This window comes from Malania oleifera, chromosome 2, assembly GCF_029873635.1.
Source record: "Malania oleifera isolate guangnan ecotype guangnan chromosome 2, ASM2987363v1, whole genome shotgun sequence".
NCBI lineage: Eukaryota > Viridiplantae > Streptophyta > Magnoliopsida > Santalales > Ximeniaceae > Malania > Malania oleifera.
Window position 1 is genome coordinate 133,542,484 of NC_080418.1, and position 21,288 is coordinate 133,563,771.

Here is a 21,288-nt window from a genome sequence, read left to right on the forward strand (position 1 = left end):
AGGGCGAGTTTTAAACTTTAAATATACAAGGGATCATTAAGAAAATATAAGCAAAAGGTTTGCTCTCTAACTTTGAAGTTACATCTATAAACCCATAGGAAACTAGTAGTGCAAACTCACCTCAAGGGGGATAATTTAAGAAAAAAGCTTCTCTCACATCCTTCAATCACATCTTTAGGACCCATGTTTTACCAGGTCTTCATGCTTGATTAAATATTATTAGCATCCATAAGCTCACATTCTTCTAATAAGTAAAAATTAAAAAGGTCTACATGGATTGGACAGGTCTAAGTCTCCAATCATCTTGATATTTGGCAAGCATGATTTGGTATCAAAGGACCCTCAATCCAACAATGTGATTGACAAATACAAATCCTACAAAGAAGTTATCAAGAGGTCCAAGACAATTACCATCCAGTCATGCAATAAGTGTAAAAAAATTGTGGTTGCAGTTAGCAAGTCATACACGAGCAAATGTACACATGCATGCATGCGCACACATGCAACACTTACTAGAGAATTGCAAGAACATCCAATTCTCTACAACGAAATAAATTTAAGTCTTTAAATGGGCAACCAAAAAACACAATGTACCCACATTCTCTATCTACCAATCTCCAATTTCATCATGAGCCAATATATAGTGTGTGCTAGCTCCAGCATAAACTCCATAAGGTATTGGACATGCACCATCTCTAATTTTAAACTATGTGACTCATATCTTGTTCATTTCTAGTTTTCTGTTTGCAAGTTTAAATGTTGAATTCCCTTCTAGCCATTAGTGTTATATTGAATTTATAAAAAAAAAAAAAAAGGAGCAGATCTGCATCATGATAGAGTGCTTCTAAGCTCGCCAAATGAAGTGGCAGCAGTTAAGGTGGCCCTGATGCTACCAAAGTGGCCACCTTCACAAACAATGCCTGTAAGGATATTCTCCATCAAATGGCTAAAGCAAAACACAGGTATTCTTCAAGAGAATTTTTTAAAAGAAAATGGAAAAAAAAAAAAAAAGGAAAATCACAATATGATTACAGGTAAATACATACCACTGGAACATTTAGGCTTCCAAACTCTCAGACACTGCTCCCCAATTGGATGGGGAAAGGACAGCAAGAATGGAGAGCATTTTCAAAGCTCCAGACGCTGCCCTCATTACTTCTCTTGAAGCCCTCAAAAACCAGCACACTGATTTCTACTTGTTGCCAGCTTGAATCATATCATATAAATTATCTCAAAAGCCCTCCGTATTCCAAACTACAGAAGATCCTCTTTTCCTGAACTCAAATCGACAAAAACCACTCATAGCCTTCCCCATCAGTGCCATAGCTTCAGTGCTTGGATACTGCTCCATTTGGTACTCATTCAAAACTGCCTTTGAGCTTTGAGGCTCACAAATCACCATTGCCTGAGGCTTCTTCTTTGGCATCACAAATTGATTATGACACCAATGCTGAATCCAAGAATGTGAAAGGGTTATCTCTCGATCTTTCTTTATTAAGACCATGGAAGCAGACTCATCTTTACTCGAAAACATTGGAGTCTGATCCTGTGTCATCGGCTCTTTACCACAGCGTTTACCCATACTGGGTTCTGAGTCAGTTCTGGTTCTTTTCATGATTTTGTTTAAGAACTTGTTTGCCTTCTCATGGGATGAGATATCTTCTATTTTTGAGCTCTTAGTACCATGACCAAAAGAATCAATTGCACTCAGTTTCAGACGCTTTACCCATATGCTGCTTAGTTCTGGTTCTTGAGCACCATCTGGACAACGACTCAACTTTGAATCTGTATGCTGCTCAGTTTGAGAAATAAGATGTTCCACATCCAAGCTCTGGGTTCTTGAGATGCTTGGCTCCCCCTCATCCATTGGGCTTGTGGCACCTGGAACAGCAGGAACCTCTTGGTTTATATCAAGTATATCCTTGTTTGGCGTTGTATCTCCAACTTCTTCTCTAGCTGAATCAACTGTAGCTTGAGATGATGTTGTATTCTGGTTCCCCATGAAGCCCTGGAAATAAAAAAATGTTAAAAAGAAAAAATTATTTGATAACTAAGAAGATGGCTTCTCATTGATAAAAATGTGTTCTTCCAGGCTGTAGAATTTGCTGATTCAATCCTAACTCAAAATTATCAGCAGATCTACAGTGATTATTTGGAAAGAGACCGTGAATACATGGTCCAGAAAGTCATACGTGTTATTTTGAATAATAATAATAATAATAATAATTCCTCCCCACTCCACTCCTTACCTTCTTTTTTCCAAAAACCAAAAAAAAAATACAAATTTCTTATCAAACTACTTATTTTTTAAAGGCAGTATCTTCGTAAGAGAATAAGACATTAGAATCTTATTTCCTCTATTGATCTCCAGTAAAATTTCATAGTAGAACAAAATAGGGATCCAAACAAAACCATCACAGGGCAAGTTTTTCATTATTTATGCCAAGCTTTCCATACCTTAACAGTCTGACGCTGACATAAATTGAGTTTTAGTGTTGACCAATGTACTTAAGACCACATACACCATAAAAGGGCACTGATAGATGATTAGCTTAAAGATGCCTATCTGCAAACACCTAGCTTTCACATGAAGATCTAATAGCAAGGGGATGCTTGGAATTCATTCTGCTGGTTAATGAAAAAAATGAACTTTTTACTGATCACCGAGGAAAAACTTGGCAAGTCCAAAGGTCACTTAACTACAAACAAATGCATGAGCATGCACACTCCCATGCTTAACTGCAAAGAATGTGAACACTTATGGTGGGTGGAGAAGAATCTGTTTAACAAAAGCAAAACTATGATTCAGTATCTAAATCCCCAAATAACCTTTGGTAGAACCCAACTTGTCAATACCATTGTTGAATGGATGGCTCTTGTCCCCATTATGCATGCTATTTTGGGTTGATCGAATATTGTAGCCAGCATAACCATAAACCCATAAATCATCATTTTTTCTTATAAAAAGGATAAGTACAACCCTAATTTGGAAAAGGCTGAGACAGGTTACAGAGATTGATCTTCTATCATGTTGAGATTGAGCATGCATTATAAGGAGAAATACACTATCAGAGCCATCCCCAATGTTTATGAAAAAGATAGAGAGCTCCTAACCATTCAGGAAAATTACAGTGACCCTGCCGTCAAGAAAACCAAAGTCAACAGATTTTGTTATTTTGATGTCCTTGCCCCCTATTAATTTAACTTTTTTTCAAAAGAAAAAAGAATTCCAGAGAAAGTAGAGAAGCAACCGCCACCATGTACCTCTTCGCTGCTAAAGTCTTTCATGACTTCTTCAAGCTTCCTGTCAAAACCATATTATGCTCCCCACTGTCATCATCCCATTGTCATCATCTTTTGTCATTATCATCACCAAACAAAACATCAATAAATGCAACCTTCAACCAAATCATTGCCAGCCACGAATTCCAGGGACCATGGAGGTATTGAAGCCAAAATGATAGTGCATCCATGATGTAGGAGTGCGACAGAAACTTACAAATATGGAGATTGAGAGAATAATGGGAAAGTAGAAAGAAGAGAAGAAGAGAAAGGAAAGAAGAACAAGAGGAGAAGAAAGAAGAAAGAAAAGGGCTGACTAGACAGCAGCGGACAGAACACAAAAGGGAAAAACAGGGGAGATTTTAGTATGTTAAGAACCGAAGAGAGAGGCCAGCACACAGGACAGAGAGGGAGGAGGAGAAGAAGGAAGAAGGAGAAGAGGGGATTTACTTTTGTTAGTAGGTGGATTCTGATCATAGAAGGGATGAATGAATGAAGAAAAGAGAAAAGAGAGAGCAGAATAAAAATATTGTTTAAAAAGTTTAACGAGGTTTTATGAGGTGATCGGAGCAAAATACCAATTTAGCATAGCAAAGGGGTCCTCAAAGTTATTCAATAGGGAGTCCCCTTGTTTGTCCAAGGAACTAAAGGAGTACTTTGTAACACCAAAAGAATTATGGAGGGCCAATGGAAGTTATTGTAACCTCCCACACAAATACCATAACCCCCAATCCTTTTTTTTTTTTTTTTGCGGCATTTATAAAAGGAAGCCACTACAAAGGAAGGTCAGGGGTTAACCAATTAGATCGGGATTACAAACATATAGTTACAATTACCTATACTCCGTCCTAGCTCTAAGTGAGAATAGGAGAGGTCAGCAGCAACCAAGGGGTCTCCCAAGCCACTTTATTTCTTCGGTTTGCAAGATATTGTCTAGGCGTCAGTGGAACAAAAACTTGAGCAAGATTTCGCATCAAAACAGATTGGTGCACCAGGTAGAGGAAGAGGTGCTTCCCAAATACCATAGTGATCACCTCATAAGAAGGGACTAGGCTTATTTCACGGGCGGGCTTAGGCCACTTTTCTTGAAGCAAGATTTTGAGGAAGAAGGACCTGATGAATAACAGTTATCACCGTTAATTCGTCAATTTTCCAGCACCCTATGTTTGAAGAAAAATAGCAGTGACTTTGAGAAACTTGCCTAACCAGCCATCTCAGCACAATCATTGGTGACTACTATTAAGATTTTGATTAAATGAATGACCTAACTTGAAGATAGGTCTCTCCCTCTATTTATAGTACAAATCAAGTCATTCTAATAACCATAATACCTTTACCTTACTCTCACTAATTAACATACTAGAACACTTAATAATAATACATAAAATGACTTAAAATAACTTTAACAGCCCCCTTAAGTTGAGCAAATCATTCCATATTACTCCTAGCTTGTTACTCAAATATAAAATTTAACAGGAGCACCCCCCTCCCCCACAAAGCTTTGGCAAAAAAAACAGCAAGTTGCATACCAGGCTTCACATAAGTGGTAGTAATAAGCTTCTGCACAAGGGTACCTGAATAAAATGACAATCAACTTCAATGGTTTCGTTAGACAAATAAAAAACCAGGTTGGAGGCAATACAAAGAAGCATGATTAGACACACATCAACTCCATAGGCTGAGAATGGGGAGACTCAATTCTTTCAACATGTTCTTCAATCAAACAAGTTCACAAGTAGTGTGAGTCATTAGCTCTATGCTCTGATTCAGCACCGTGACCTAGCAACGCAGTTGTTTCTACTCTTCAATAAACCAAATTGCCGCCAACCAAGATACAATTCTTGAGTGTGGATCTGCGGTTAGAAGCGAACCCACCCATCTGCCATCTGTATATCTTTGAATATAAGTGTGACCTACATTCAATATAAAAAGAACTCTCCTAGGTCAACCTGTGAGATATATTAAGAGGCGAATTACTGCGTCCAGTGAATTGTACTCGAAGAATTTAGAAATTGACTGCAAATACTTGTTTGCAAAAGATACACCCGACCCTCCTAAGTGACTATGAGATAATTCAACTTCCAACAAGTCTATGATATTGTCAGGACTAGGAATCCGACACTAACTTGCAAACTAAATCCATGAGAGTATCAGCCGATTTGGATCAATAATTTAGTTTCATCCAATAAATCAAGAACATACTTCCTTTTTGACATAAATTAGTTATACGAGATCTAGATACTTCTATACCAGAAGTATTTCCATAGACCCAAATCTTGGTTTGAAACTACATGGTAGAACAAAGTTTTGAGACTCTAAATATCTTTATCATCAATCACATGTAATAACACTATCTCACATACACAAGAAGGAGGATTTCCCCCCTACTAATGAAGTATGACAATAAAAACATAAAATGGTCCAATGCACACCACGAGATCCAAACTCAAGTACTTACAACATGAATAGACCCAACCATGCTCTAGGGAGAAGACTCTTTTCACCATATTGTTGGTCTCTGATGCTGACACACCAAGCATGGATTCACCTTTACGCGCAAGAAGGATCTTCAATAACTGATGCAGAGGCCAATGACAAGTAAGTAGCCAACAGAAGATGAACAAAAGTACAATGTAAGTTTGGGCAACCGAAGAAAACAGTGTTTGAATAATACAAACCATACATATGGTTTACTCATTAGCAAATAGACCGTTGTCTCAGACGAGCCACAAAAACCATTAGGTTGACTGTCACAATGTATACCCAACGACAAATAGTCACATACGTGTCAAGAAGAAAGATTACCAAGTACCAAGTACCATTGTCCTAATAAAGCATTCATTCTTCACCATGGCACTCCTCACCCAGAGTGGTGCTAGGATCGAAACAGATTTAGGGAAACGCCAGTAAATGATAGAGCCATAACAAAACAATAATAGGAGGGTGATAAGAAGTCATAGCAAACATAGTTGGAAATAAAATGTTGGGTGCATGTGTGTATACCTTTCCGGACAGCAATAGGAGGATATACATCATGGAAAATATGATCATCAGACGAGGAAACTAAAAGCATGATAGTAGAAGCTAAGGGGTACTCTCCTCCTTGGAGCCGATGTTGTGAATACACCTCCAAATTAGGACAATCGAGACTATGAGAAGGGCTCGAACTATATGGCGACACAGGTGTTTGATTGGGCAAGGACAGCAAACTAGAATTTGGAAGATTAGACAAAGGAAGACACTTACTGAGATCAGAAGCACTCAGAGACTAGGTGTAGTAAGGTGTAGTAAGGTGTAGACTTAAAGAAGGTAACTTTGCAAAAACAAAGAAGTGATGCAGTGTAGGGCTATAACAACGATATCCCTTTTGAGTATATTAGTAGCCCAAAAAGACACATTTTATAGTATGAGGATCCAACTTATCCACCTCAGGAGTTAATTGATGAACAAAGAACACACACCCAAATATACAAGGAGTAAAAGAGAATAAAGGTGAATTAGGAAAGCGAATGGAGTAGGGAATCTTACCACTAAGAATAGAGGTATCCTCCTATTTTTCCATAATTCACTAAGCATTCCAAGAACTTTAATTAACTGTCGGTATCCAACTTTCTAATAATACCGGATGGTTTTTGTGATTACTTACCATCTCCGCTCTTCTCTTTCTTTCAATATCCTCAAACAATTGTAAGGCTCTATCCTCAAACCCTTCAAAGGACGCACCAATGATTTTTCTTACTGATTTCAACTTCTAAAGAACCCAAACAAAGACTAAGTCTTGCAAGTGGTGCTTGTCTAAGTCCAAGTCATAAAGTACCAAAATTGGCTTAGTCAATCCAAATCCTCAAAGTTGGGATTGACACAAAAAGTGCCATAGCAGTGCTATTCTAACAAAAGTGAAATTCATTCTTAAACTCAGCATCCCACCCACCTCCAACCCCTGGGTTTGGTCTGCACAAATCATGCCTGGAATGAATGAATTGCATTTGATGGTGTTGTGACTCCAATACAATTCCTATGTTTGAGGTAACAGAACAAAGGCGTTGGAATCTATCCTGTTGAATTCCAATTGAAGAATGCGTGATTCCCCCTCTAACCCAGGCGGTCAACCATTCAATCCTGACTTATTTTTAGAGAACAATTATAACCTATAAATATTTTAATAACCAAAAGTATACCTCACATAATAACCCAAAGTACAATCAAATGCCACCCGTAGCATCTCATGAAGCATAGAACAAAGCTCTAAGCTGGCTACTGCCCCTCAATTGTTGCATGTTCCCACTGTAGCAGTGGGAACTGAAAGATTTGATGAGCTTGAAATTTGGCATGCATATATTGACCACCACTGCATGTTCTATAGGACTTCCTAGCATCTCTTTCTTTGTGTATGTGTGTTTCATTTAGTTTGATGCGAAGATTCTAGCATTCTAATAAAACCAACTTTTTTTGAAACAACTCACGATAATACCCAAGTAGAATAAGATGAAGTATAGGTTGGATCATTCTGGTGTAGAGTCAAGAGAATCAAAATCCTGTTTACTCTATGATAGGTTGGAGGCAAACTTTGGTCGAATATGCTCTAACTTTTAAACTTTTAAGATACAGATCCATTCCAAACAGTCATGGAATCCACTGACCATTAGTCCACAAATACCTTAGATAGGAGGGCAAGAGCACCAAAATTCCAACACAAAACCTTCAATTTTCCAAGTTTCTAAATGCATGTAATATTTTAGAAAATTATCTGTAATTTACAGGTGTGAGATCAAATTTTAAAAGGAGATGTGCCCATTATTTATTTATAAAAAAAAAAAGTATATTTAATTTATAGGGTAGGATATCAAATTTAAGAAGATATAGCCTTGTTATATAAGATTACATAATGTGTAATTCATCTGTAGATTCAAATTACCGAATGGTGTTTTTTCAAATAAAAATTATTACCATCTAGTTGATATTGCAATTGAAGTTACATTGGAGATCATTGCAAAAGAAACATATTGTACTAGGTGACTTATTTTTCATTCCATTCTAGTCACATTCAAGAGTACCGAATGAGGGAATGAAATTCAAATATCATTCAGTGTGAGTAACCAAACATAGTAGTCGCATTCCAACAGTGATTCCACTCCCATCTTGATTCTGCTGACTCAATTCCTTCCTGGCTAAAATCTATTCGTAAACCAAAAATGGGGTTATTCTCTCCCAAATAAATCAATTATTTCAATGGGTTGTTCAGCCCAAAATACGGCATGCACTTAAAAGAAGACAAGCAAACAGCTAAGCTCTCAATGTATAGATTTGGCAAGTCGAGGCTTATGAGGGGAAAGTCTCTCGACTGTCTAATTTGTAGGGCTGTGTTTTGCCATCAGAGCAAGGGACCCAAGTTAAGCACATCATTAAAATATTGTAACATGCCATAGAACGTACGTAGTAGCGGCTTCTTACATCCCTTCTCACACTTAATTACATCACTCAATTTGCCAATGAATGAACACGAGGGAATAACAAACCAATGGGTTGGTAAGACAAGCACCCTTATATGAATGGGCAATGGCAAACTGTCATAAAAATTACATATCACACAACAGAAAATATAAACAAAAAATTATTAATAAATTCACATTGTAAAACAACACCCTCACAATATTGTCAGAATGCAGTTTTCTCTTTTAGCAACTCATGTGCAGGAAAATACCAAAGAGGAGGCCTAACCCTAAGGGGTCTCCATATGGGGTCACAAAGATTAAGCCCCAAAGAGTCACACTATGAAGCCACAACATACAAAAGTACAATGGCCAAATAGGCCCACTAAAGAAACTTGGCTAAATGGCCAGGTGCAAAAGGCCAAAAAGGCCCACCTAAAGCCTAGCTCAAACAAAAAGCTAGGCCCACCTAGCATAATTACTAGATACAAAAGGCCAAATAGGTTCACTTGGAAGAAAGACCAAGTACAAAAGGCAAATAGGTCCACTTGGCAAAATGACCAAGAACAAAAGAAAAAATAAGCTCACTTGGCGAAAAAGGCCAAGTACAAAAGGCCAAATAGACCTATTTAGCAAAATGACCCAAGCAACAACGACGGAAATTAACCTTGGCAAGTAACCTTAGAGAGCAAGCCACCTTCATCGACAAGACAAGGTGGTAACCCTGAAAACCATAGGAAAGAGACCATGGCTAAAAGAAGAGGTGGAAACCCAAAGAAATACCTATGAAAGAGAAGACCATTTTGGTCATAAGACCCAAGGTGGTAAGCTTGGAAATGCCTTGATGTGCAGCGTTGGGCTTTTGTGGAACCTAATTGCGTTAAATTTGGATGATGACTTGACCTTTCTTTAATAAGAGATTTCTATCCTAAGGCTTAATCCATGAGTGCTACGGCTTGGGCCGCACCTATGGGGGCCCTCGGGAAAATTTTTTGGGTCCATTTTGTAGCCCATTTGGAACCCTGTGCACAGCATATAAAATGATTGTTTTTTTGGGTGATTAGGGTAAGCGGTCACACTTCGCGAGAGAGCGAGAGAGAGAGCATTGTACCACCGCATTTTTTGTATTTTTCATCTTGATAATAGTGAAATTCCTGCAACTCCATGGACGTAGGCAAAATTGTCGAACCACGTAAATACAGTCTTGTGCGTATGATTGATTTTTCTTTGGCGTGTATTCTTTCTCTATTTTGTTTCTCACAGGTTTCGGGTATTTGTTGTTAATTCCCAACAAGCAGGACTCCATCATCACTAAAACAAGAGGTCATTGGCACAATAACCACCTTGGTCCAATAATCCGAGTAGTACCTCAGTCCAAGCATCCAAGGTTTAAGATTTAGAAGTAAAGAGGCTTAATGGCCACCTTGGTTCAAGAATCTGAGGAGCACCTCAAACCAAGCATCCAAGGTGTAAAATTGAAGAATAAAGAAGCCCAATGGCCACCTTGGTCCAAGAATCCACATATCACCTCGGAGCTTGGTCCAAGCATCCAAGATGCAAGATTGAAGAATAAAAAGGTCCACTAGCAACATTTAAGTTAGGGGGAGCTCATCTAAAAGGAAGGTCAAGATATTTCCTTGGTTGCAGGTAAGCTTAATAATATTTAGTCAAAATTGAATTAATTGATCAAATCAATCAAATTCGGTTAACTCAATTCAGTTAAGTTTTCCAATTCAGACAGTTTGGGAAATATATGGAAACTCGTTTATTCGGTCTTCAGTTTGGTATAAGGAATTAATATATGCAGTTGACCAAATTAATCAAATATATAAACATATATTAATACATAACACACATTTTAACTTTTAAGTTTTTAACCGAGTTCACTCTTCACTATTTTAGCCAATTAAACTTTTAAGCAGGATTTTCATTTATTAAATATTGCTTGAAGTGGGACTTTCAACAAGTTGAAGCAAGGATTTGAACACTAAATCAATTTGGTTAACAACTTAACTGTCATTAACCGAACTATTATTTGGTCAACTAATAGTTTGATATAATGTGTAATTCAGTTTGATTTTGTAGGCCATCCCCTAACCGAAAATTTTCAATTAATTTGGCTCATTCATGACCAAGTTCTCAATCCTAGTTGCAGGTGTTCCTCAAGGATTTGTGGATGCAAAGATTGAAGGACAATTTTGGCTGTCTACAGAGGGTAAAAAAGATATTTAAAATTTTTGGAAGATGACATCATCGCATTTTATTTATCTTATTAATGGTGGACTAACCAAGATCAAATGTCAAGGGAGGTTAGTTGAATTCTTCAAATGTTAAAAGAGGTCTTTATCCACCTAGTGGGGGACCTAAGGCTTGGTTTGTTGTTGTTGTTGGTGGAGTGGCTGTAAAAGATGTCCTTATTTTTTGATAAACCTATGGAAGGTCAGTATATTTTGTCCCAAGTGTAAGAGGATATATATCTAATGGTCAAAATTAGAGCTCTAGAGCTACACAGAAAGTTTTAGATGCATGCATGTGTGCAACTTGGCCATAACTTTGTTTATATGAACACAAACAAACACAACTTAAATAGCTATAATCAAAAGCAATATTTAAGCTCTAGTGCTATACAAAAAGTTTTAGACGCATCCATGCGTGCAAGTTGGCCATACCTTTGCGTATATGTACACACACAAACACAAGACTTAAATAGCCAAAAACAAAAGCAATATTTCATAAGGTTGGTAGAATAAGTAAGCAGTACATAAGCAGGAAATGAACAAAATATTGTGAGAAATTAGCATGCATGACATGAATATAGATAGGCCAAAATATTTTTGTAACCCAACTCAGTGTGCCTGACATCTGAAGATAGGTACATGATTGCTATATTTATGCAGCCCGCAGAAACAAAAAATAACCAACTAATAAAATAGAAACAAAGGGAAAGTTACCATATCTGATGAGGATGAAGCTACACCTGCATCAGAACAACATGTTGTGAAACTTGAGATTGTTCCACCTAACTTTATCACAGTTTACTATTGTACAAGTAAATAGAGAGTGAATAATTGTACAAAATTACACCAGGTAAATTCCCAGGGAAGTGGGGGGTCACAACGGACCGCTTAAATCCCTCTTTCCTAGACAGAATTTTCCTTAGACATGTAATTCATACAATATATTACTACAACTATACCCGACAAAAGTTAACTATTGAATAGATAAAATGAAGAACACCAGAATTTAACGAGGTTCGGCTAATTGTGCCTACGTCCTCGGATACTATCAATCAATATTTCTCTATTGTAGAAATATTACAAAATGAGAGAGAGAAGAGAGAATGTGCCTAAGAGAGAAGTAGGCAAATTTGGGGATGAGATTACAAATGGAGGTGATGGGTTTATATAGGTTAGAAAATACCACTATTACAACCACTAATCACCTACCTTAGAAAAAATAGCCCACCATTGAAGACTTCAATGGCAATGGTAGGCTTCTAGAATAAGCCATAATTCAACAAATCTCCACCTTGGCGAAATTCCATCTCCTAACATCTCTCATAGATTCCATAATGTCTTCAAACGTGCTTGTAGCGCAAATCTTTCAATTTTTAACAATGTTGATCAAGTTCAAGCAATGTTGAAACTTGACCACAGTTACCACTTTTGTCATCATATCAGCAGGATTCTCAGTGGTTCGAATCTTCTGGATTACTACTCCACCTTCTTCCAGAATTTCTCGAACAAAATGATATCGAACGTCGATGTGCTTTGTCCTTGAATGGTAGACTTGGTTTTTTGCTAGATGGATAGCACTTTGGCTATCACAATGCACCTTGATGTGCTCTTGTTCAATTCCCAAATCTTTCATCAATCCTTGAAGCCAAATTGCCTCCTTCACAGCCTCTGTGACTGTCATATACTCTGCCTCTGTAGTGGACAAAGCAACTGTTGACTGTAAGGTAGACCTCCAACTAACTGGCGCTTTTGCAAGAGTAAAAACATAGCCAGTAGTTGACCGACGCTTATCCAAATCACCAGCGTAGTCGGAATCACAGTATCCAACAATACTATGATCATCTTGCTTATCCTGCTCAAATATTAGTCCAACATCTACCGTATACAAAATGTATCGTAGAATCCATTTCACAGCTTGCCAATGTTCCTTTCCAGGATCATGCATATACCTACTCACAACTCCAACGGCTTGTGAAATATCGGGCCTTGTACACACCATGGCATACATCAAGCTACCAACAGCACTTGAATACGGTACTTTTGACATGTATTGTCGTTCTGCTTCAGTTTTTGGAGACATAGATGCATTCAGCTTGAAATGAGGAGCAAGCGGAGTACTAACAGGTTTTGACTTCTCATCCATACCAAAACGCTTCAGTACTTTTCTCAAATATTGTTTTTGAGTCAAACAAAGCCTCCCCAATTTCCTTTCTCTACTTATCTCCATACCGAGAATTTTCTTTGCTTCGCCTAGATCCTTCATCTCAAACTCCCTATTCAACCGAGCCTTTAGTTTGTCAATTTCTGTCTGACTCTTGGAGGCTATCAATATATCATCAACATAAAGAAAAAGATATATGAAAGATCTATCTTGTAGCTTGCAAAAATACACACAGTGATCATATTTGCTTCTTCTGTACTTTTGCCCCATCATAAACTTGTCAAATCGTTTGTACCACTGCCTTGGGGATTGCTTTAATCCATACAACGATTTTTCAAGTTTGCACACCATATTTTCTTTTCCAGCAACTTTGAAACCTCCTGGCTGAGTCATGTAGATTTCCTCTTCCAAGTCTCCATGTAAAAATGCAGTTTTTACATCTAATTGAACTAGTTCCATATCCAATTTTGCTACCAAAGCCAATAAGATTCTAATGGAGGAATGTTTTACTACTGGAGAAAATACCTCATTGTAATCAATTCCCTCCGTTTGTGCATAGCCTTTAGCCACCAACCTTGCTTTGTAGTGAACACTATTCTTGTCAGGAAATCCATCTTTCTTTGTATATACCCATTTACACCCAATTGCCTTCTTTCCCTTCGGAAGACTAACAAGCTTCCATGTTCGATTCTTATGAAGGGACTGCATTTCTTCATTCATGGCTTCCCTCCACTTTTCTTCTTTTGAACTTTGGATTGCTTCATTGTAAGTAACAGGAGTATCATCGTTTGCAATTGGAGATGCGTAAGCCACCATGTCAACAAAGCGAGCAGGCTTTCTAATTTTTCTCTTTAGCTTACTCAATACAATAGATTCATGTTGCTGTGGAGGTTCTTGGGTTGAAACCTCTTCTACAGGCGACTCTTCTTCTACCATAGGAGAGTCTTCATTTTCTGGGTAAACAATTCTTCTATCAAACTCCACCTGTTTTGGAGCACCATCTTTTTGCTCAACACTTTCTATTGTCACCTTTCTTAAAAAAATAGATTCATTAAAGGTAACATCCCTACTGAAGATTATTTTCTTTGTTTCTGGACACCAAAGACGATATCCCTTTACTCCAGAGGTGATTCCCATAAAGATTGCTTTCTTAGCCCTCGGATCCAGCTTTGATTCCTTGACATGATAGTAGGCAGTGGAACCGAATACATGTAAGAAATCATAATCTGTAGCAGGCATTCCAAACCATTTCTCCAATGGTGTTTTACCACAAATAGCAGTAGATGGTAGGCGGTTGATGAGGTGGCAGGCATATGTTATAGCCTCAGCCCAAAATTCTCTACCCAACCCAGCATTGGATAACATATACCGAACCTTCTCCAACAATGTTCGATTCATACGTTCTGCCACTCCATTCTGTTGTGGTGTACTTCTCACTGTGAAGTGTCGTATAATACCTTCATCTTCGCAGACTTTAAGAAATGGATCACTTCTATATTCTCCACCATTATCTGTACGGAGGCGCTTGATCCTTCTACTTGTTTGAGTTTCCACCATATTTTTCCATTTGAGGAAGACTCCTAACACTTCATCCTTAGTTTTCATAGTATACACCCATACTCTTCGAGAAAAATCGTCAACAAAGGTCACATAGTAGTGTTTTCCTCCCAGTGAAGTTGTCTTGGAAGGTCCCCACACATCAGAGTGAACATAATCCAAAATACCCCTGGTATTATGGATTGCAGTACCAAATTTCACTCTTATTTGCTTCCCTTTGATGCAATGTTCACAAAAATCTAGCTTGCAGGTCTTTGCTCCCTTTAATAATCCTTGATATGTAAGAAGTCCCAAGGATTTTTCACCTGCATGCCCCAAGCGTATATGCCATAACCTAGTTGCTTCTATTGCTTTATCATCAGAAGAAACTGTTGCTGCCATCCCAATAACTGTACGACCTTGATAGTGATACAAGTTATTGTTCTTCCGAATTCCCTTGATTACCACAAGTGCACCAGAGATGATCTTCATGACTCCGTTTTCTGCTGTTACTTTGAATCCCTTTGATTCTAGGGTTCCCACAGAAATAAGATTCTTCATCAAACTTGGTACATATCTAACGTCCGTCAATATTTTGATTGATCCATCTTGATTTCTCAAGCGGACTGAACCAATCCTATGTGTGGTAAGAGGGACATCATTTGCTGTGTAGACGACTCCACCTTCTAATTCTTTAAAATCAAAGAACCAATCCCGATTGGGACACATATGATGGCTACACCCAGAATCTAGTAGCCATATACTCGAAGAACTAGTTGATGGCGTAGTAGCAAGCGAAAGATCTGAGCTCCCATCTTCGTACTTAGCCACATTTGAGATGACCTTTCCTTTATCAGGTTTGCCTTTATTCTTTAGCTTCGGACAGTCTTTCTTCCAGTGCCCCTTTTCCCGACAAAAGGCACATTCATCTTTGTTTGGTCTGGACCTTGACTTGGATCTCTCTTTCTTTCTACTATTCTGGCTTTGTGAACAACCTCGAACTACTAGAGCCTCGTTGGCTCCATTTGTGCTTTCAAGCTTGTCCTTCTTCCTCAATTCATAGCTGTACAAAGCAGCACAAACCTCGCCAAGAGACACTTTATCCTTTCCATGGAGCAGAGTAGTTTCAAGAAACTCAAACTCCTCAGGAAGGGATCCCAACAACATCAAAGCCAGGTCTTCATCTTTAAAAGTCTCATCCAGATTAACTAGATCAGTAACCAACCTATTAAAGTTGGTGATATGATCATTCATAGTGGTACCCGAGACATAAGTGAAGCGAAATAGTCTCTTCTTCATATGGAGTTTGTTTTGAGAGCTTTTCTTCAAAAACTTTTCCTCTAGTGCCTTCCACAACTTGTTTGCAGAAGTTTCCTTACAGAATGCATACTTCTGCTCTCTTGAAAGACACGATCGAATTGTACCACATGCTAACCGATTAATGGTCCCCCATTCTTTCTTCTCAATATCTTCTGGTTTCTTTTCTTCAATGGCAATGTCTAGACCTTGCTGAAAGAGAGCGTCTAGAACCTCACTTTGCCACATACCAAAATGACCGGTGCCGTCAAAAATCTCCACTGCAAATCTGGCATTTGTCACAGTAGTTCTTGCCAAAATAGACGAGTTTGATGTGGATGCTTTTGCACTATCTGCCATCTCTGCCATAAATGCTATTCAATAGTTGTCGATGCGGAATGCCAATAGCTCAAGGAAAACTTTTCTGATGTGGAAGATTAGACTAAGCTGCAACCACAGAGCATACTAAGAATAACCTTGGCTCTGATACCAATTGTTGTGAAACTTGAAATTGTTCCACCTAACTTTATCACAGTTTACTATTGTATAGGTAAATAGAGAGTGAATAATTGTACAAAATTACACTAGGTAAATTCCCAGGGAAGTGGGGCGTCACAACGGACCGCTTAAATCCCTCTTTCCTAGACAGAATTTTCCTTAGACATGTAATTCATACAATATATTACTACAACTATACCCGACAAAAGTTAACTATTGAATAGATAAAATGAAGAACACCAGAATTTAACAAGGTTCGGCTAATTGTGCCTACGTCCTCGGACACTATCAATCAATATTTCTCTATTGTAGAAATATTACAAAATGAGAGAGAGAAGAGAGAATGTGCCTAAGAGAGAAGTAGGCAAATTTGGGGATGAAATTACAAATGGAGGTGATGGGTTTATATAGGTTAGGAAATATCACTATTACAACCACTAATCACCTACCTTAGAAAAAATAGCCCACCATTGAAGACTTCAATGGCAATGGTAGGCTTCTAGAATAAGCCATAATTCAACACAACAAACATATTAGATGCACAAAATGTGCATGAGCATGATAAATTATAAGGTTCTTTAAAAATAAATATTCACAAGACTATATATATTTTCAATCACAAATTGCTTAAAAGCGATATATCTAATTTCATGATGTAGAACCTAAAACATTCCCATATCAGCATTATACAAACTGAAGTTCAACTAAAATCTGAATAGATGCAATGACGCAAATACATACCAGAAAGATGGTTCTTGTCCGGAAAAGCATCCATGTCCATGGTATCAGTTTCAGCTGACGATTCATTCCTTAAGTTAACTGCCACTTCTATATTTTTAGTGTCTCCAGCATTTCCTTCCTCACTGTCTGCACCTCTACACTCTGCAGAGCTCCCTAGTGGTTGAAGTTTCACTCCTTGATGACCACAGAAACCAAAATCAGGGGATACACTAAGGAATTCACGAAATTTGTTTCCTTCAGATTTGGGGGATACTGTTGCCTCGCCAAATATTTGACCACCTGCAGACAATTTAACATCATTACTTTTGAATTCAAGAAAAGGTGAGTGGCTTGCACAAACTTGGGAAGAGCTCCCGGTAATCCCTCCACAGAATCCAAGGTGGTTCGTATTTTCATAGTATCCACATCATGTACAGAAAATGGCATTCCTTGTAGTGAGCAACACCCACTATATAACTTTTCTGAGTGGGTAACCTTTGCAGGATTGTTTTGATGTGGAAACAATTCAAAATTAGAACAATTATGCATCTTCTGGAAATGCTCTTCAAAAAAAACTGGTAATTGTTCATTGCTTGAAGAGGGATCATGTGGTAACCTACCAATATTATTCTCCCTTATTAATGACTTCCCAGACTTTCCCAAATTTTGGCGATCACCTATTTTCTTTTCACGAACCAAAATTGCAGAATAGCTATGATAATTAGAATGCTCACGTTCCAAATGTCCTGGATTAGCATTTATGAAGTGTCCTCGGGACGCTATAAGGGAACTCGATTGACTCACTTCTTCTTGTCTACCCCCCAGTGATTCTATTGGAGCTTTTCCACCGCTGAATCCGTGTGGCAGAATACTAGAAGTCGATCCCACGAAATCAACCTGAAAAGATTTTGAGAAAGCAAAGCTTTTTTCAAGAAACTTTTCAGATCTCACATGATTCAGAGAGGTACCTCCAGATTGCAATAGACAGTCCCCTGATGCTACAGTATCATATCCAGAGTTGAGATTGATTTGAGATCTTACTTGCCTACGAGAGGTTGCAGCCAGGTCATTCCCTGAATCTAAAGCAGAAATGTGCTCTCTATTTCACGAAAGATTGAAAATTGGAAAGGACTGATAATCAGATCTTTCATTTCTCAAGCTTTTTGAACTTGTTTTCAGAGTCTCGTTCACAATATTAACTGCTCTGCCTACGGGTACTTGTTTACATTCTTTGGCAGATTCAAAATTAGGTGCTCGCTTTAGTTCACCAAGTAAAAGATGCTGCTTAGTATCATTGTCACCTACATTGATCTCATATTGAAGAGATAAACGGCTATGAACCTGTGGTACTGACTTATAGCTTGTTTGCAACCAACGAGCCATCCAAACAGATTGATAAGGATGCTTAGATTGCCCAGCCATCACATCACTTTCTTCATATGATTGTACGACACGATTAACACTTCGGTAGTCAGTACATAGACTTCCCTTCTGAAGGTTACCAAGAGTTGCCTGAAAATGCAGTTTAGCAGGCAGTTTTTGGTGTCAGGCAATGATCATTCACAAACATCATTGCTCTATGTAATAAAAGCATAGCAAAAATTAGAATTAAATAAAAAAAAAATAAGATTAAACAAGATAAATGATAACGTATGATGTCCATAGGCAATAAAGTTTCAGAAAAAAGTTTATTTAATTGGTATTGGTGGTCATAGTTATTGGCATCTGTTTCTCCATTATTTCACTCAAAAAATTCAGTGACTGCCATTTTCTTGATTTGAGATGCTTCAATATACTTCTACCAATGAGAGATTTGTGGAACAGAAAAACAGGAGTTTTTCAAAAAGATGATTGGCAAGACAAGAATAGAATAGACGAGAAGTCAGAGACTCGGATTTATCACCACACGAGGCAATTACGGGTAAAAGTCACTCGAGCTGATGTACTAATGAAGAAAACTGACAACTGAAGTCGAAGGAACTTTGAAACAATGAAAAGCCCATTAAAAACGACGTGCGTGATTGAAAGGAACTTGAAGACGCGATGGCATGTGCTTCAGCATAAATAAGAGCCCCCGCCAAGTGAAAAAACACCAAAAAGAATAATAAAAGCCTCATCATGCAGTTTGAAAGCGTCTCTCATCTAACTCTCTCACTCCAAGCATTTTGGAGATTCCTAGAATAACGACTCAATTAACATTTTTTTCCCTCAGTTCTATGCCTCTAATCTATGTGGCGGGCCATCATGTTGTCAAAATCGATGGGTTGTCTAACCCACAAATTCTCAGCACAAGCAGTTTCTCCCAAAAGATCAAGTATAATCCCCATAAAAATTAACAAATTAAAAGAAAGCCCCTCATCACACCAAAAATTCTCTCCCCAATCGCACAAAGTAAACGATGAAGACACAGCTGCACAAGGAAGAGTTATGAGCCAATCAAGCACTAAATCCTCAAACCAAATTACTCTATCAGCATTTCCAGCAGCGAAAATTCATTCACATGTGAGGATAATTAGATGCTAAAATTTATTCATTCACAGACCGGGGAAACAGACCCTACGAACAAAGTGCATGAACAGTCCTGAGATGTTCGTAGACTATAATTTAAGATGAAATAAATAGGCGAAAATAATAGTTCGATGGTAACTCAGTGCAAATAAACTTACTTCAGCTACAAAGTCGGCTTCAGAGTAACGAATACTCGAAGAACCGACGAATATATGGAGACAGATCCCATGCAAAACTAGGATCTGAAATTCCGATACCTATCAAGAAGAGAGAGAGAGAGAGAGAGAGATCATATTCAGAAAGGAATTAGCAGTCGGGCTACGGATACAAAGTGGACCAGCGAAGAAGAAGAAGAAGAAGTAAGTTGAGAAAAATAAGAAGATTCGAAGACGATAGAGTAAGAAGTAAGTTGCTACGGATACAAAGTGGACCAGCGAAGAAGAAGAAGTGGGTTGAGAAAAATAAGAAGATTCGAAGACGATAGAGTAAGAAGTAAGTTGAGAAAAAGAAAGGAGCCTCGTAAAGCCTGGACTGCGTTCCCTCAGCCACGTCATACAGGTAGAGAGAGAGAGAGAGAGAGAGAGAGAGGAGGGGGACCCTTTTAAACGCACTTTTCAATTGGCTGCTCCTTTTTTCTGCATTTCCTTTTATTTTAATTGGATATATTACAGTAATTGTATTTCAATAATGGATATTAAATGGGATTATTTTCGAAAAAAAAAACAATTTAAGCCACATCTTATAAATTTTGGACCTCAAATTTAGATTCGAGTAAATTCGATAAATTTTAATATAATTTTATATTATATTTTATCTAAATTAAATATAATTTTAAATTTAAGGTATTTTCTTGAATTCTTTTTTTGAGATGAAATTACTATTATTGTTTTATTTTATTAGACATCAAATTCTTATAGTTTAGTATTATTATACATTATTATCAAATTTAAAATAATAAATTATTAATTAAATAAAAGAAATTATTATTATTAGTATACAATAATATATATAATACGAGTAGTGGGCAAACACTTTGTGTTATCCACAACTCTAAGTTAAAGGTCTTAAAAAGAAAATGAGGAGTTATCAAAGGTTTTTAAAAGGATACAATGAAGGGAAAAGATGTAGGTCTTGGAGAACCCAGGCTCGGCGGATGGTGGTGGCATCATTAGAGACTATTCAAGTTCTTTTATTTTTGATTTTTCAAAATATTTTGGCTATTGTTCAAATAATAAAACTGAATTGAGAGCTGTGATGAAAGGAATAAAGATATGCAAACATTTGAGTCATATCAGTATTGATATTGAATGTGATTCGAATATTGTAGTAAATTAGATAAGATCTAGTAAGTACTCCTTATGGTATTTGTAGGGTTTTTGAGAGCAGCTTATTGATTTATTAGAGGAAGTAAACTTTTTGATAAATCATTTGCATAGAGAAGGGAATAAAGCGACAGATAATTTGACTCGATAAGGTGCTATGTAAAGAAATGGTTTGTTTACAAATAGTAGTCAACTTCCTAAAATTATCAATGGTTTGTATAAACTGGATAAGATGGGTACAACTTATATAAGATATGTTTAGTTGGTTTCCTTTTGGTATTGGTATATGTTTTTTTTTT

General features: G+C 37.5%; 1 protein-coding gene across 1 annotated transcript; it reads right to left on the minus strand.

Annotated features, from left to right (window-relative positions):
* Positions 1 to 824: 824 nt before the first annotated feature.
* On the minus strand, positions 825 to 20,113 carry LOC131148835 (F-box protein At2g16365-like). Its single transcript, XM_058098770.1, has 4 exons — positions 19,826 to 20,113; positions 17,780 to 18,671; positions 17,181 to 17,459; positions 825 to 2,008 (listed from the first exon to the last, which is right to left on the minus strand). Exons 3-4 carry the CDS (start codon positions 17,244 to 17,246, stop codon positions 1,232 to 1,234), a joined length of 843 nt encoding a protein of 280 aa, XP_057954753.1. The 5' UTR covers positions 17,247 to 17,459; positions 17,780 to 18,671; positions 19,826 to 20,113; the 3' UTR covers positions 825 to 1,231.
* Between the last annotated feature and the right edge of the window lie 1,175 nt (positions 20,114 to 21,288).